We start from the raw sequence: 16,671 nt of genomic DNA, 5'->3' as shown, positions 1-16,671 counted from the left end.
TAAACCTGTCGTACTTCTGCTGGTTAATTAGCACAAAAGCAGACGTGGGCTTGAGGTCAGCTTGAAAGACAGCCCCAGGTTTCTCTCAGGCTAGAAAGTTTTTAGATGGTGAATATTTTGCTTTTTAAGCAGAGGATGAAGATATAAACATGGACAGTGAGCTCTGAGAAACATTTGGGAAGGTAGATTCCAGCTTTCTCTATTGGCATACTTCTGACATGTTGCACTCAAACCGGCAGTCACCATGGCCACCAAGTGACAATAAGGTATTATGGGTTTAGTAGTCTGACCCAGCTTTCTTGCCCTGCATTTTTATTTTCTGGGACTTGGTTTAACCTCCCCAATAGCCATTAATCTGATTTGGGTTCAGAAGCCAAACAGATCTGGATTGTCCTTGGATGGGAGACCACCAGGAGATCCACTTTGGTGGGGTTGCCAAGAAAATTGCACAGATGTGTCCATGGCGAATAAAACATTGCTAATAAATGGTTCCTGGGATCCTTTAGTGGAAAGTCTAACATTTATATCACTTTGCTCCAAATGTTTACAATAAATCCATTTCACTAGGATGAAGATGGTGCAACACTGAATTGTCACGTTCAAAATCAAGTTTGAAGCATAGCTATTTTGTCCCATTGAAGATTTCTCTCTCTCCTTTCCTCCCTATCAATAGCCATCTTTTACTCCATCACTTGGAGGGTGCCAGCCTGGAGATTGTTTTCCACTATTTGGGAGTGTCTCTTCCAGATCCAAATTCCTTCCCATCCCCAATTGCAACATTCCTCTGCTTTGTTGGTTTTGCACAACACGCTTAACCCCAAACTCAGGTTAAAAGGAGACAGTAGCTGAGTTTGCATAATATGCCATGCTCAAATAAGTAAGCCACGTCACGGCTGAGGCTGCAGCGCATGCTTAACACAGTGGCTGGATTTCCTACATTATACTCCATCTGTTATGCCAACCCAACCACTGAGTTTTTAACTGGCATTCTCTGAGGGCAAAGCAGGTGCCACCAGCCTTGAGTATCTCCCTGAAAATCCCTTTTTGGGGGAAGATTTCCACTTCCTTGCTTTTTGCATCCACCTCAAGCAAGCCTTTCCAACAAGCTAGTTTTTTTGCCCACGACTTTAGCACATTCACAACATTACTCCAATGCAACAAGCTGGCGTTCGGCTTCAAAGCGGTGCCAAAGTGACCCAGTTGAAATCACACCGGGGCAGGGTTCTTCAAACGCCTCTCCTGCCCAGTCCCCTGCTGGGTCGAATTCTTCCATGCCAACCAAATACGAGGCCAGAGGCGCTCACATGTGCGACCCGTGTTTCCCTCACCTGGAAGCGTGCCACAAGGCACTGGCAATTCTTTGAGGAACTGGACGGTCATCTCCAAGATATCAGCCTTCTCCAGCTTTGAATAGCTGGAACTCTGGAAAAGAAGGGAGAACAAATTGTGTTGAGATGCAGAAAAGAACTAAAAATAAGTCGCAAAGTACCCCACGTGGCGTATGTAGCCTCTGGGGCCTCAAGAGCAGAGATGTGCATGTCCTCACACTGCATGGAATCCAAGGGAGGGCCACAGGGAGGGCCAAAGCAAATATGTAGAGCCTCCATGCTCAGAGGCACTGTACCTCCAAATTTGGAATTATTACTTGTAAGCATTACTGTCGTATTGTCATATTTTGAATATGCATGGGGAGGTGTGTCGGCACATGGGTGTGCAAACACTACCAAATTCTGGGATCAAGGATGATTTTTCCCCCTCCCTCCCTCCCTCCCTCCCTCCCAGTGTGGATCCCTAAATCCGAAAGGCAACAGCTGTAGAACCACATTTGCACCCAAGCATTCTGGATTCCTGGGCTGGGCAAGGGTTGATCTAGATGATCTCCCATGTCCACCTTCATACACATCAAGCTGATGGCTGAGCTCTTTCCCGCTAGTTTTGCATATTCAGTGAATCCAGCTACCAAGGGCTTTGGGATCTCTCTCTCATTTGGGGCCTTATATTCTTTATCCTTGGCTCCAGCCTCTGCCTTCCCCTGCTGCTAGAAACGCGAAGTCAGTGCCAGGGTAAGGAGGCTTTCAAGGGTTCTTTCCTCCCCGATCGCTGCGGGCCGGGAAGGGGCCGGCAATCCCGCGGGCCTCGTTTCCCGCTAGCAAGTGGGTGCTCGAAGGTCTGCAGCGGGGAGGGGGGGCGCTACTCACATCTTTGCCCACCAGGGGCAGGATGAGCGTTTTGAGCTGGCCGAGGCTGCAGTTGATGCGCGCCCGGCGGCGCTTCTCCATCAGCGGCTTGAGGCTCTGCAGGGAAGAGAGGAGAAGGGAGGTGGCGGTCAGTCCGACGGCCAGGCCGGGCAAGGGGGCAAGGCTCGGCCCTCGCCCGCTCGTACCTTCCGCAGCTCGGAGGCCTCGCCGCTTTTCCTGCCCGGACTCATCCCGGCCGATCCCCAACCCCGACGGCGCGGCGGCAGAAGCGACACCGCAACTGGCCTCGCCCGCCCGACGGCGGCCTTTTATACCCGCCCGGCCCCGCCCCCTTGGGGTGCACGTCCCGCCCAGCCCCTCCCCTCCCTCCAATCGGCGCCTTCCAAAGGCACTCCGGAGCCAGCGCGGCGTTGGCCTGCGGAACTCCCGGCCAGGACCGCCTTTCCCACAGGGGACTGGCTGGCGCTCGGTGGCCCCTGGTAGTGCTGGGTGAGGTTGGATGATGCCCAAACGGTGCCCATCGGGTCGTCCTCTTCCTTCAAGGCAGGCCGGAGTGAGGAACTGGGGGCGAGGGCTGCCGCTCTTTCTCAGAGGCTGCGTTTCACACGATTTGCGCACCTGGGGGAGTTTCCCGCTTGGTGAGTATGACCATACGAACCCAGTCATGGCCTGAATCAGCTTATCAGTCCCCATCTCCCGTCTAGTCTCCCGCGCTGGGATTTCCCAGTGGTCTTCCATCCCAGAACGCATCAAGGCCAGCTCTTCGGGACTTTCCCAGCTTGCTCCGTGGCAGCTGGGTTGGCAGTTGGGGCACCCACGACGCCTTCTCAACAACACGCACATCGTTGGCTTCCTTCCTTTTTTGTGGGGGGGGGGGGGAGGCGCGCTTGGGGCGCGGGGTCCGCCCAGCCGCGTGGCGCCTCTCCCGGTCGCTCTCCAGGGTGCTGAAGACGCGCGGGCCGGGACATCTGGCCGCCCGCCCTGAGCCGTTGGGATGAAGCCATGGGGGGGCGGGCGCGGGGGATGATATTAATGGCCTTGAGCTTCCGAGACCCATAGCAGCATCCCAAGCCAAGATGCTGAGGGGGGGGAGGCTTGGGATGCTGCTATGGATGCTGCTATTTAACTCCAACTCCTTGGTGCCATCCTTTGAGGGGTGCTGGGGGTGCGTTTGGGTCTTGACTTATCTATTTATGTTCAATATTTAATTTTTACTGAACTTTTTTCACAGAAATAAGAATAAGAGCAGAGCAAAGAAAAATGCAACTCGACCGATGTGCCTCCGTGCCATCCTCTGAGGGATGCTGGAGGGGGGGCGCGTTGGGGTCTTTACTTATTTATTATATAAAATATTTCATTTTTATCGAAAAATTTTCAGAGAAAGGAAAGATAAAACGTGAATAATCCAGAGTAAGAGCGAAGCGAAGGGGAAAAAAAGGAAAAAATCGAGTCAGCCCTTATTTATTTACTTACTTGAATGTTTGATTTTTCTTGGACATTTTTCACAGGGATAAAGGATGGACCTGAAATGATCCAGAGTAAGAGCAGAGAAAAGAGAAAAATGAAAAGTAAGAAAATAGAGTATAGAAAGAGATACAGATAGAAATAAAGATCTATAAAGAAGCGCGTTCCGATCTCCTTTACGGCAGTTACAGACAATCTTATCCTCATTCCTCCCTCATTAAAATTACATCCCAATTCTCTTCTTCTCATATTCAACCCTTTTCAATCAGCAAACCCATAAATCACCAGTTCATTTTTTCCCCCATTTTCAGCAAAAAGTCCATAAACGGTTTCCAAGTCTCTGATAAAAGTAGTTGTTTGTCTTATCTCTGATCAAACAGGTCAATTTTGCCATTTCTGTCAATTCCATAATCTCAGCAATCCACTCCTCCATTGTGAATGCATTTGGGGGTGTTTCTCAAACCTGGCAACTTTAAGACACGTGGACTTCAACTCCCAGAATTCCCCAGCCAGCATCATCTTTTCAGTCCTGGTGTCAGCAGAAAGTCCATAAAGGGTTGCCAGAAGTAGCAACGTAACTTGTTTTAACCTTGATCAAACAAACCAACTTTATATTGCTTCCTTTCACTTCTAACAGTCTTAATCTTTAGTTCATTCAAATATTGTCGTAGGATTTGATTTCTCTTCATTTCCTCTTTGTCCCATCGCACGGAGTTCTTCAAGGCTTTAACAAACCTCTTTTGTAAATCCAATAGGAAAAAAAATGTCCAGGTTCATTAATTTAATTGTAATGGGATGTATGTGGCAGTCCAATTAAATCTTAAGCATTTAGCATTGTCCCCCTTTGGGGGAAGCGTGTGGCCATTTGAACTCAGATATAATCATTACAGCTTAAACTCCTCTAGGTTAAATTGCCAACCAAGCAAGGGACAAATATATGGTTTTATTCCAATTATGCTCTTCAATCTGAGATGCCAAGAGGCTAGTCCTCTGGGTGCTAACACCACTGGCTCAGATGTCAGTTCACAGAAACGAAAGCCATTTAAGCAGTGAATTAAGTCTGAAGTGTGCATACAAATCCAGCTCTTTTTCTGGATCCTTATTCTCTTCTAAAATTAAGCCCAGCATTCGGGGTTCATTCGCCAGACTCAACCCTGCCAAAACGTTGGTGCGTTGTGCAAAAGCAGCTTTTGGACCTTAGTCTGCACCCTGGACCTCACTCATAGATGGTAGTTAGGTTGTTTTATAAATGTATTTTAACTTTGTCTTAAATTTTATTTCGTTTATTATCTATTAGAGATAGATAGATAGATAGATAGATAGATAGATAGATAGATAGATAGATAGATAGATAGATTCACTGAGCGCACTGCTTATACTGGCCTACAACCATAATAAATTGAATTGAAAATTGGGTCTTGGACAACTTGGTTAAGCCTGCCCCGTTGAGCCAGTCGGACCCTGATTGGCCGGGAGCATTTGGCATCCAGCATTTTGGAGCAGGCCTGACTGGCCTTGCTAATGAGAATCGGTTTCTGTCCCCTGGGGGGCCCATAACAGCTCCCCCATTTTTCCCCTGCTGGTGTTGCGGACCACGAAGCCACGCCAAGCTCAGGACCTTCGCTTCCCCCTCCCACAATTAAGCCATCAATGTCATACCGAGGCTGCTAATCTGCTCCCCTGGGGCCAGGAGTGTGTGTGTGGGGGCTTTTCTGCTGTTGGGGCCATTCGCTCCTCCCCGCCTTCCTGCCAGCCTCAAGGGTCCTCAGTGCATGAACTGCAGTCAGCCCTTCTGTTCCTCTAACGGCCTTTGACAAGGGACATGGATGCCAGTAGGGATGGGCAAGGCACAGTTGCCCTGATGGCTTAGGGACAATGCAGCAGTTGGCAACCGGGGTGGGGCACCATCTTGGCGCAGACAAATGGCAGCATCTAATCTGTTCCTCTTTAGAGGGTGTGCCTATGCTCAGCTGCTCCTTGGGGTTTTATTTTGCATGCCTGGCCCTGCCTGATTTCTGCATGCCCCCCTCATTTGACAGCCCCCCTACTTCTCAACGGCTCCCACCCACCCACTTTAGAAGGGTGACGTGTCTCTTGAAAGCCTGCAGAAGCTTGGAAAGAGACGGCGGCTGGACACGGCGTGATTGATGAGCCCAACGGCCAGGACTTTGAATATGTTCCAATGGATACCCGCCCTGTCCAGGTGCAGGATTCAAGAGCCAAGTTGCCAATCTCTGTGGATTTCTTCTCAAGGGTGTCTGCAGGGAGGGGTGTCAAAAAAGTCAAGATGGCAGCCATCTTGGCTTTTGGACTGTGGACACCTTGGCTTCTTCTGGACCCTGGTCGAAAAAGGGTAGTTAAGGAAGTTCAAGCTAAGATGGAACCATCATAGACTTTTGGGGAATCCAAGTTGGTTCCTTCATCAAATTTTTGGATAGGGGCCTTCTCTCCATCAGTGGTGAGGAAACCATCTCCAAGGGAATTTGCTGTGTCTTTGGGCTTTTAGTTGGACAATTCGGAGGGGGACGACAATTCTTGGAGTACAACCAAGCACAACTGCATTTTCCCCGGTCCTCAGGAAATGCAAAAAAGGCACATACTTTTTCTGGACTCCGAAAAATCTTTGAGGGTACGATAAAAAAACCTAGGCCAAACTAACTCACCAAATGGGGATTTAGCACCAAATAAATGCCACTTCATTTATGTTTAGATCAGGGTTTCTCAAACTCGGCAACTTTAAGACGTGTGGACTTCAATTCCCAGAATTCCCCGGCCAGTAATCATTTCCTCTTTGGGATACATTCAGTGTTACAATTAGGTGACAAATTTTGGAGATCTTTGCAGCAGGGGACACCTCCAGAGCTTCATACAGGTAGCACTTAGGACAACTTAAGAGTTTGCGGTGGCCTCTGAATTGGAAATGGGTGGAGAAATTCTAGTGAGCATGGCTTGTTTTAATGGATGGTCTTCATCGCCATCTTGTGGTCCAAACGTGGCATTCAAGCATCCCGAACAGATCCCTGTATTGGATCCTCCGCAGATCGGAAAAATATTCCCTTCACTCCTTCATCTAAGAGAAGCCCCCTGATGGAGACCTCACTCCAGTTCTGGCTTTCTCAAACTTGGCCCCTTGAAGACATGTGGACTTCAACTCCCAGAATTCCCCAGCTGGCAACTGGATCCAGTTCTAAGTCTGGATCCAGCCCTGAGCTTAGTTTCAGGGGAGTTTTGCCCACCTGTAGCCGTGGCTCCTCCCACCAGCTGCTTTAGCCCCACCCACCACATGGCCCCCAGCGAACAGAATGGTCTGCTTAAGATGTGAATCCACAGTACAACCCTGCGAGGTAGGAAAGTGCAGACTGGGTTAAAATCACTCGATGGTTGAAAAGAGACTCAAACGGGGGGGCCCAGCCCCATTGCGTTCCCCTACACATAACTGCGGATGTGGAGTTTGAGAATCCCCCCCATTCTCTGCCCCTTGGGAATCCAGAACCCCCTTTCGATTCTCTTCTTCAGACGTTTCAGCTAAACCAGCTGGATTCTGCAGTCAAGCGAGTTGACCACCAGGTGGCAGCAGAGAACTAAACGATTATTTTTAAAGTCTCCCTGCTGCCATCCAGTGATCATTCCAATTTTGGCAGTCCTGACTGGGGTGCCTTAATTCAGCCTTTGCTGTTTGCAAAATGCAAAAAACCCCAACAGGGCTGCCTCCCCTCCCCCAGCCCCGCATGTGAACAGCAAAGGCTCTGTCGCGTTTGGTGTGCTCCCCCGAGGCCTCGGTTGAGTGTGTTGGGATAAATTTGTCAAAATCTGGACCTGCAAGGTCTCCCTGTCACTGGCGGAGGGGAGCAGCGGGACCAGCTTTCCTCAGCCCAGGTCCAGCCCTCGCTCTTCCGCTGCCTGAGCTTGGGAGGGGGGCTGGCGGGCGCCCTCTGTCCATGCCCAGAGGCTGCGCATCCAGGTCCTGAAGGACAGCGCCTTGCAGAACCGGCCTTGAGCGTGGCGCGGAGAAGAAGGCGCAGCGGCTCGGAGGGGGCGGGCGGGCGGAGCCCCCCCGCGACACAGGAGGGGCGGGGCCTATCGGGGGCGGGGCGAGAGGGCCCCCTCCCCTGCCTGCCCTCCCCTGCCCTCCCCTCCGCCAGCCGCAGCCCGGCAGAGCCGGCCGGGCGCCAGGCGAGCGCCATGGCCGCGGAGCGCGCTCTGCAAGCCGCCCGCCTCGGCGACCTGGAGGCGCTGCGGGCGCTGCTGCCACCCCAGGCCGAGCGGGCGCCCCCGCTGCCACCCCCGGCCGCGCTCCGGGACCCGCTGGGCGCCTCGCCGGTGCACCACGCCGCCCGCGCTGGGAAGCTGCGCTGCCTGCGCTACCTGGTGGAGGAAGCCGCGCTGGAGGGTCGCGGGCGGGCGCGGAACGGGGCCACGCCGGCCCACGACGCCGCCGCCGCCGGCCAGCTGGCCTGCCTCCAGTGGCTGCTCGGCCCGGGCGGGGGCCTCGTCCAGGTGAGCCTCTGGGGACGTGCAGAGGGCGGGGGGCGGCGGGCGGGGCCCGGCTGGAGCGCGGAGGGACGGCGCGCCCGGGGAAAGCCTCCCTGGCTCGTAGCGCTGGAAGGGACCTTCGAGGTCTTCTAGTCCGACCCCCTGCCCAAGGGTGGGTGGGCTCGCCCTGGGGACGGGGGGGGCGGGTGATGGGGCTGGGCAGGGGGGGGCAGTGGGGCTCTCGCTGCTTCAGCCTGATTGGGACCCCAAGCGGCGAAAGGGGGTCTTTGCGCGGGCGGGTGAGTCATTTCCTTTTTTTTTAAGAGTATACATTTTATTAAAAGTTTTAAAGAGAATATAAAACTTAACACAGACTAATACCGGAAAGAAAGAAAGAAAGAAAGAAAGAAAGAAAGAAAGAAAGAAAGAAAGAAAGAAAGAAAGAAGGAAAGAAAGAAGGAAAGAAAGAAGGAAAGAAAGAAAGAGGGAGGGAGGGAGGGAGGGAGGGAGGGGATAGAAAAAAGAGAGAATTTTGGAATCCTACTTATAATTCCTGCAAAGGAAATCGGAAGCGTCTTTCTTTTCTATTTCGTGTGCGTCTCTTGTCCCCCCCCCCCCGCGCCAAATCTGTCTGTCCAAAGTCTCTGGCCGAAAGTGGGGGTCTCCCTGCCGCTGTGCTTGCTGGAAGTGGGGCGAGAGAAGTCTCGGTGGTGGTGTTCACACAACCCCGACCACGACTGTAAGAGAGAAAACATCGTGACCGAGTTCCCGTCGAACCCTTTGCCTGTGCAAAGGAGCCGCGCCATGGTTTCACGGGTCGCCCGGGTTCCGATGACAGGTGGAGACCCGTGTCTGGTTCCCACAGCCCTCTGACACCCCCCCCCCGCAACCCCCTTGTGACCTGGCTAGCATGCAGGGTGAACTCAGGAAAGAGGGGTGAAGGTAGAGGCCAGAGCGAAGGTTTTTCCAAAATGCTAGCCTAGACTAAAATTGTAGACTCCTGGAAGGGAAGGGAACCTTAGAGGTCATCTGGTCTGACCCATTAGTCGGGCCATTTGTAGTTCAGTCTGTTGATAAATCCGGCCCTTGCGTTAGCATGGCGCAAACCCAACTTTTTAGCCTGCTTGTTCATAGAAATGGTAGACTTTCTCTGAGCATGTACAGAGTGGGAGTCGCCTTGACCTAGGTCATTGAACCTGACATTTTAAAGATTTTTACGTGGAACATTTCATTGAATTTGGCCAACTGGGCCTTCTTCAGCAAACCATCTTTAGGTAGGTCCTGGCTTAATGCAGTGTCTCCATCCAGCTATTGTTTCACTTTAAGTTTTTCAACATATTTTTGAAGTTTTCAGCCTGTTCTTTTTTTTTTTTTTTTTGCTTACTAAGTCCATAAACACCTGCTCTGACTTCCACGTGTCTTTGCCACCCACATCTCAGAAAAGAATTAACTAAACTTCTTCGGAAGCAATTCCCTCCTTCTAACAAACTTAGTTTGATTGGTTCCATTCACACAACACTCTACACTAAATTAAAGTGAAGTTGAATATTTTGCGGGTTAGTTGGTTGGGGAAACCCAGCCAGTATCATTCTGCATGATCCACACCATTGTTTAATGCTGTTTGCTGTGAACACAGGAGTTGCCTTTTGTTAACCTGGGTTTAGCATGTTGTGTGAATGCAACCTTCCAACACACAGTGCAGTAACCATAAAAATTCTGAATGATCACCTGTAACTAACCCTAAAGGATAAACATCTAAGTATTTAATGAAAACTTAATTAAAACCAGTTGGGTAGCACAAACAACAAAGCTTGCTGAAAAATAAATATTTGTTTATAATATTGGACAGTTATACAGCATAAGCAGTGTCTGTCTTTCAGTTCTTCTAGCTGGATTAGAATTTGCCATTTGTTTTGATTTATTTTCATTTACGTCAGCTCTTTAGGCTCTTCAAAATATATATGCTCCTTGCTGCAAAAATGGGAACCTTTATTAATACTTCCCAATAAATCAGGACCATAGCTAGTGACTGAAGACGCTGGGGTTAAAAATTGCACCCTGCTGCATGCAAAGTGTGTCCTTTCTACCACTGACTTACATCCATCCCTAAAGATTTGGCTTCGAGCTCCCTAATCAATAAAGAGTCCCCTCCAGAATTTAGTTTCCCCCTTTTTTTCTGAAGTTTCTACAAGCTGAGGTTTTCACGGCCCACCTGTGGACAGCCAGACGACAACCAGGCAAGGTAGGCCGGGGTGGTGCAACGCTTACATTTCGACAATGAGCAAGACCCTCATCTTTCAAACCTCTCCCTCAACACATTGTTCGCTTTCTTTTAGATGTGTTTGGCTGCCAGAATTTTAAGAAATTTAAATTAAATTAAATTGAAATGATAAGAAATTAAAATTAAATTAAATTTAAATGTTGAGATTAAAATTAAATTAAATTGAAATGTTAAGAAATTAAAATTTAATTTAACTTTAATTTCTTAAAATTTTAATTAATTAAAATTAAATTGAAATGTTAAGAAATTAAATTAAAATTAAAATTTTAAGAAATTAATTAAAATTTAATTAAAAATTTAATTTAATTTAATTTAATTTTAATTTGACTTTTAAGAAATTTCCAGGCTCTCTCAGTTTCCTGCCCTGGCTGTTTCTGACGTCATGAACAGCCCTGGTTTTGCTAAATAGCATCCTCTTAGCGTCAGTCTTTTGCATGGAGGACTGATGCTCCTGATTCTGCCCTCCAACCTGCAGGACACCGATAATTCGGGGGCCACCGTCTTGCATCTGGCGGCCCGCTTCGGCCACCACGATGTCATCAATTGGCTCTTGCGTTTCGGAGGCAGTGACCCACTGGTGCCCACCGAGACAGGCGCATTGCCCGTTCATTATGCTGCCACAAAAGGAGATTTCCCTTCTCTGCAACTCATCCTTGGCCACTGTCCCAGGTAAGAGACTTCTTCACAGGGTTGGCGTATTTTTTTTCCTCTGCCCCAGCGGCCACAGATTGGGGGGGGGGTGATGTATCTCCAGCAGCAGCAGTCGCTCAATTGGCATTAAATGAAGATAAAATAAGATTTAGCCGAAGGCTCTCCCCCAGAAAACCCGGCTCCACTTTGATTCTCAGAAAATCCAGCCATGGCAACTGCTGTGTGTGTGTGTTTCAATCTCATGTTTCTTACAAGGGTATCCGTGGGGTAAGTGCATGTGTTAAAAGTGTTCAGACGGTGCAGTCAGAGCCCCTCCTTTTCGCCATGCCCATTGCTGTGTTCTTCTGGAGGAGCCCTTCCCTTTCTGCTAGGGATGGGAGTTTGGGCCCTTCAGCAGAAAAAGGGGTGCCTCCCCGATTTTCAAATCAGCAGCTGCCCCCCCAGCCAAGCATCCCTTTCGGAGAAGGGCACTGGTGTGCGGGGGCCAGCGAGGACAAGTGGCGTTGCATGCCCAATGATGCAAAAGGAGCGTGCCTTGTCGATGAGATGAGATCGCACCCACACCGGCATTTCGCAACACCGACAGGCTCATTTTAGGGTTTAAAGTTTTCTGAGGCATGAAAATGAACTTTAAAATAATGTATAGCATGGAAAAAAGGGGTCAGGAGATATCTCCCTCCTATCTTGGTATGGAAATTGAGGATTAAGCGGTTGCATTATCGAACCTCAAACCTCACAACTCACAGAATTTGGAATCTCTGATGGTTCGGCTGAGAAGATCGATCTATCAAAGGCTGCTAGCCAGAATTACACGGCCTTTCCCTAAAGCCACATCCCCTCCTGAAATCACAGTTTATTCTTTTACAGGTAGTCCTCACTTAACAACCATTTGTTTAGTGATGGTTCGGACTTATGACAGTGCTGAAAAAACCAACTTATGACCAGTCCTCAGACTTATGTCCATTGTAGCATCCCTGCAGTCACCTGATCACCATTTGGGCACTTGGTAACCGGTTCGCATTTAGGACCGTCGCAGCATCCCGTGGTCCCATGATCACCAGTTTCGACCTTCCTGGCCAGCTTCTAGCAAGCAAAATCAATGGGGAACCACGTGATTCACTTAACGACCAAGTGGTCCACTTAACACCCATGGTGATTCACTTAACGACCACTGCAAAAAAGGTAATAAAATCAGGTTAGATTTGCTTAATGACCACTTCACTTAGGAACCAAAATTCCGGGCCCAATTGTGGTTGTTAAGTGAGGACCACCTATATTTAAATTATTGATTGATTGAAAGTATTGCAAATATTTAAGATGTCCCAGTTGGTTGTGTCTTCCTATTTAGAAAAGAAGCAATGGTTTAGCCCACTCTAATGAAGGCTAGTGCTTGGTTGGTTGGTTGGTTTTTTCCAAACCGTGGTTTAGAGTGTTGCATTCTGCTTGGAGTAGGCCACTGTGGTTTGTCCTGGAAAGCATTATTAAGACAAACTATGGTTGAGGCAGGTGTGAAGTCTTCCCTCATGAGCTTAATGAGGTCAATGCATTGTGATGTCATTGCACAACTGATGGTGCACCTGTTGTGACCTCATCGCACAACTGTCCTGTGCATCATGGTGTCACTGCCGGTGTTGTTGTGCAAAAGATGCCATGTGCCTAGCGCGTTGTGCCTAGCGTGGCGTCTTTGTGCAAATGATGTGATACACATCAGGCTGCCGTGGGGCACACGGTGCCACGTGCCCCCGAAGCCCTTCTGCATATGTGTGCATCGTGGCCCCATTGCAGAAAGCAACGTGGTTTGAGTCACAATGTCGCTGCACAAAGACGTCACATGGGCCGCAGGGTCCTTGGGCGAGATATCCCAAAGCCCTGGTTCTGCCAGGGCCCTGGTTTGCCCATGGCTAGAACTGGATCTCCTTTGCTCAACGCTGCGGCTCTTCTCCCCCGTGACAGCTTTATCATGGGGGGCAGTCAAAGTGCGTGTTCAGGCCCTGCTGAAAATATCGCTCCGGTGTGGAGCGTTTGCACACCTCGCTTTGCAAAAGGCCGATAACGCAGCGGCCTTTGTCTGCGCCAGAGGTTCTATAAATGGACTGTGCAGGGGTGGGAGACGCCTTGGATGGGCAGAATGGCAAAGCCTCTCAAGTGCAGGGGGTGGGGAGGAAAGGAAGGGGTGGGGAGGCGGCGGGGGGTTGGGGGGAGCTTCACGCTTTTTCAGCCTGGGAGTAGAGCCACAAGTCTGAGCACCTCTTTTCCTGTTGGGGCGGGTGTGTACACATTGGCCTGTGGCCACGTTTGTCGGACGCGTGGGCAGCCTGGCACATAACCATCATGTGTGCGTCTTGAGAAACACAGGCCTAAGGACCCTCTAAGCCAACCTGTAGGCGAGGTTGTTGAGTGCCTCTCTGTGAGTTCCTGTTCCTCCCTCCCTCCCTCCCTTCCTTCCTTCCTCTTTCTCTCTTTTCTTGCCCTCCCTCCCTCCCTCCCTCCCTCTCTCTTTCTCTCTCTCTTTTCCTTCCTATTTTTCAGTTTCATTCCAAAAATGCTTTTGAATTTCTGGAATTTGTATAAATTGTATAATTTTCTGCAGTTTGCATAAAGTCGACTTTATGATCAGAGGCAACAGCAGGAGTGACTGCAGCTTCCCAGGCTCTTGACCCTTTCCAGTCTGCCAAAAACCCAGAAAAGGATGTCATAAAATCATTGAGTCAAAAGTGACCTCAGAGGTCATCTAGTCCAACCCTCCCCAACTCGGTGCAGGATCTGCTAAACCGTTTCAGACAGGGGGGCTATCCAGCCTCTGTTGGAAGAGCTCCAGCACAGGAGTACTCACCAGGTCATGTGGCAGGCTGTTCCGCCAGCTGGCAGCTCTTACCACTGAAAGATTGTTCCTGATATCTAACTGAATCTACTTCTGGGGTGACACAGAAGCTTTCCATTTTCCCTTGTGCTGCTTTCTGCTCCTTTTCTTTTTCTTATTTCATATTAGTTTGTATTAGTTTGTATTTTCTTTTAAAAAATCTTTAATAAAATTATGTATGTATGTACATGCTCGTCACTTCTGAGAATTTCTTTGCAACCCTTTGCGAGACATTTGAAGCCAATCTGAGCCAGGGTCTGGGCAGGAATCCAATTTAAAGCAGAATGTAAAGACTGAAGGGACCTTAGAGGTCATCTAGCCCAACCCCATGCCCAGGGCAAGAAACCACCACCATGGCCTTTCTAACTGATGGCCATCCAGCCCCTGTTGAAATACTTTGCTTAGAATTACACTCCAGCCAAAGCACTAATGTAAAATCACTCCTGGCCGTGAAAATAGGTCAGCTACATGCTGTGGATCAGTACCTGACAGATTAGAGGGTTCTTAATCCCATTTTCCATGGTGAGCAAGTGTGATCCAACCACAAATAGCCTTTAAAGCGAAGAGGGCTTGGGGGGGAGGTAATTAAAAACTTGCCCAGATATGATGTTCCTGCCAGCCAGAGATCTGCTTTAAAAAGTTGGGGGGAGGGGGGTTCAGCCTTTACAGTTTGATGCAAACTGTATTTAATATTTAACCTCTAAGAGAGGCATAAATTGACCTGCTTGATTTTGATGATGATTGCCCTGGTTTTAGCTCCTGCGGGCATTTCTTTGCTGAGAGGTGGGATGCCAGGTCCCTAAAGAATTAAGAATCTTGGGATGGCTTTAAAACAGGCTCCCCCAAATCCTAAGCAGCTTTTCTGGAAATGTTTCATCCTTCACTCCCTGCTCCAGCAAAAGGGAAATGTAGAAGAGAGAGGAAAAAATGGGAATTGCAAAATTGACTTTGGCCAGTTCCGATGTCCATTTTCTAAATCCCTTGGAATTGTCCAAAAAAACCTGCGAGGCCTCGCCTTTCTTATACCTTGCCATCTTGGAGGGCTGGGTCAATAAGCAATGAATGCATTAATGCAATGGACCTTTAAATTTATTGCAAGATTTCTAAGGATGGTAAGAAGTAAGCAGAGTTCTCTCTCTCTCTTTTTTTTAATCAAAATATCCACCCCATTTAGAGCTGTCTCCTGCTTGGCATAGAGAGCTGAGGATTATGCCCAGTGCAGCCCAATGCCATACAAAGCCCAGCAGGAATTTGTAATACCTTGATAGGATTAGTGAATTGTGTTGCACGCAATTCTGCTGCGGTTTAAAACTCCCTTGGTTTTAATGCTGCCGGTCTAGGACAGGGATAAAGGTGACATTTCTTCGCTTATCCTGTGTTCCTTTTGCCCCTAGAGTCACATACGTGAGACGGGCGGCTGTATAAATCGAAGAAATAAATAAATTAGGGGTGTGCAACAAATGTGCCCGCACCTGGGTTCATTGCATTGGTTGCACCCTGCAAAAGCTTGCATCGAGCAAGCCTTTTAATGTTGGAAAATCAGTTGCATGCAATTCCTTTCTTTATGCATGCAGTCTTTATTTTTTCTGCTTTTTAAATTTTGTTTTAATTTCTTTGCCTAATTGTTGTGAGCCGGCCAGAGCCACTGAGAGTTGGGCAGCATGCAAGTTAAATAAATAATAATAATAATTGATTTTTTTTTTCCCGTGACTTCAAGTCAGGTTTTGATTCCTGACAACTGCCTGGATGAATCCCTGCAGTTTTTTTGGCAACATTTTTTGGAAGGTGTTTGCCATTGCCTGCTTCCTAATTATTTGATTATTTTTCTTATATTCTGCCACCGTGAGAAATTCCAGTTTGCTGGCAATTTGGGGACAATCCAGTTGCAGTGTGGAATAATAATAATAATAATAATAATAATAATAATAATAATAATAATAATAATAATAAAATCTACAATTAGATTCACAGTCAAAGACTGGTGAAAAGTTAATAATTCAAGTTCTAACTTCTTCTCCTTCACCCCAGGTTGGTTTGATACTGAATTTTGATTATATTTTAAGATTCAGGATAGGATCAGCCTCTAAACAGAGCTTTAGATGTTCCTAGTTTTAAGTAGTTTTTCAATTAAATTACATTCTTGCTCCACATTCCTTGTTGGGGCGTTTCTGCTTTGCGTTGGCATCAGCCAAAATCACCTGCCCTTCTTAAAAATCAGGATCTGGACGCATCTTTTCCAACTAGCAAATTCATCCAAAGACCTAAACTTTGAGTAAAAGGCTGCAGGTTTGAATTTCTGATTTTTTTGCTTCCGTAGACCAGCTCTGCTCCCACAATGCTTGCCCTTCTTAGTTAAGAAACAGCATGAATTATTTACAATTGGGAGAGGACAGTCTGTTCACCATGCCTCCTGCCGACAGCTTGATCCTGCTCTAGGTTACCGACTTTTGCAACCGGATCCCCGAGGCTGCAAACAAACATGGACGATGGTTTTGACGGGGAGGGTTTGGCTAACTCAGGCACTGTAGATTTTCTTCAACATAAGTATTTATTCTATTAATTTATAGAGCTGCCCATCTCTCCTTCCCCACCTAAGGTTGTGGAAGATGATTCAGTAGACTGTTGGAAGGAGCGTGGATGGGAGACCACTAGGAAATCTCTGGCATGTAGGCTTGATTAGGAGATTCAGAAGAAAATCTTGGGAAAAGTAAATTGCATGATTGCATAGACTGTGGGAAGGAGTG

The 16,671-nt window shown here is 48.4% G+C and overlaps 1 protein-coding gene across 1 annotated transcript in view; it reads left to right on the top strand.

Moving 5' to 3' along the window:
• The first annotated feature begins 7,844 nt into the window (after nt 1-7,844).
• The window catches only part of LOC134507201 (espin-like), a 50,930-nt gene continuing 42,103 nt past the window's right edge, over nt 7,845-16,671 (top strand). Inside the window, exons 1-2 of the mRNA XM_063317697.1 lie at nt 7,845-8,159; nt 10,892-11,085. Coding sequence (XP_063173767.1) covers nt 7,845-8,159; nt 10,892-11,085 — 509 coding nt within the window. The remainder of the gene's footprint in view (nt 8,160-10,891; nt 11,086-16,671) is intronic.

Source organism: Candoia aspera, chromosome 18 (assembly GCF_035149785.1).
Source record: "Candoia aspera isolate rCanAsp1 chromosome 18, rCanAsp1.hap2, whole genome shotgun sequence".
In the NCBI taxonomy this organism is placed as follows: domain Eukaryota; kingdom Metazoa; phylum Chordata; class Lepidosauria; order Squamata; family Boidae; genus Candoia; species Candoia aspera.
The sequence above is the reverse complement of the archived record's forward strand: the minus strand, read 5'-3'. Positions and strand labels throughout refer to the sequence as shown.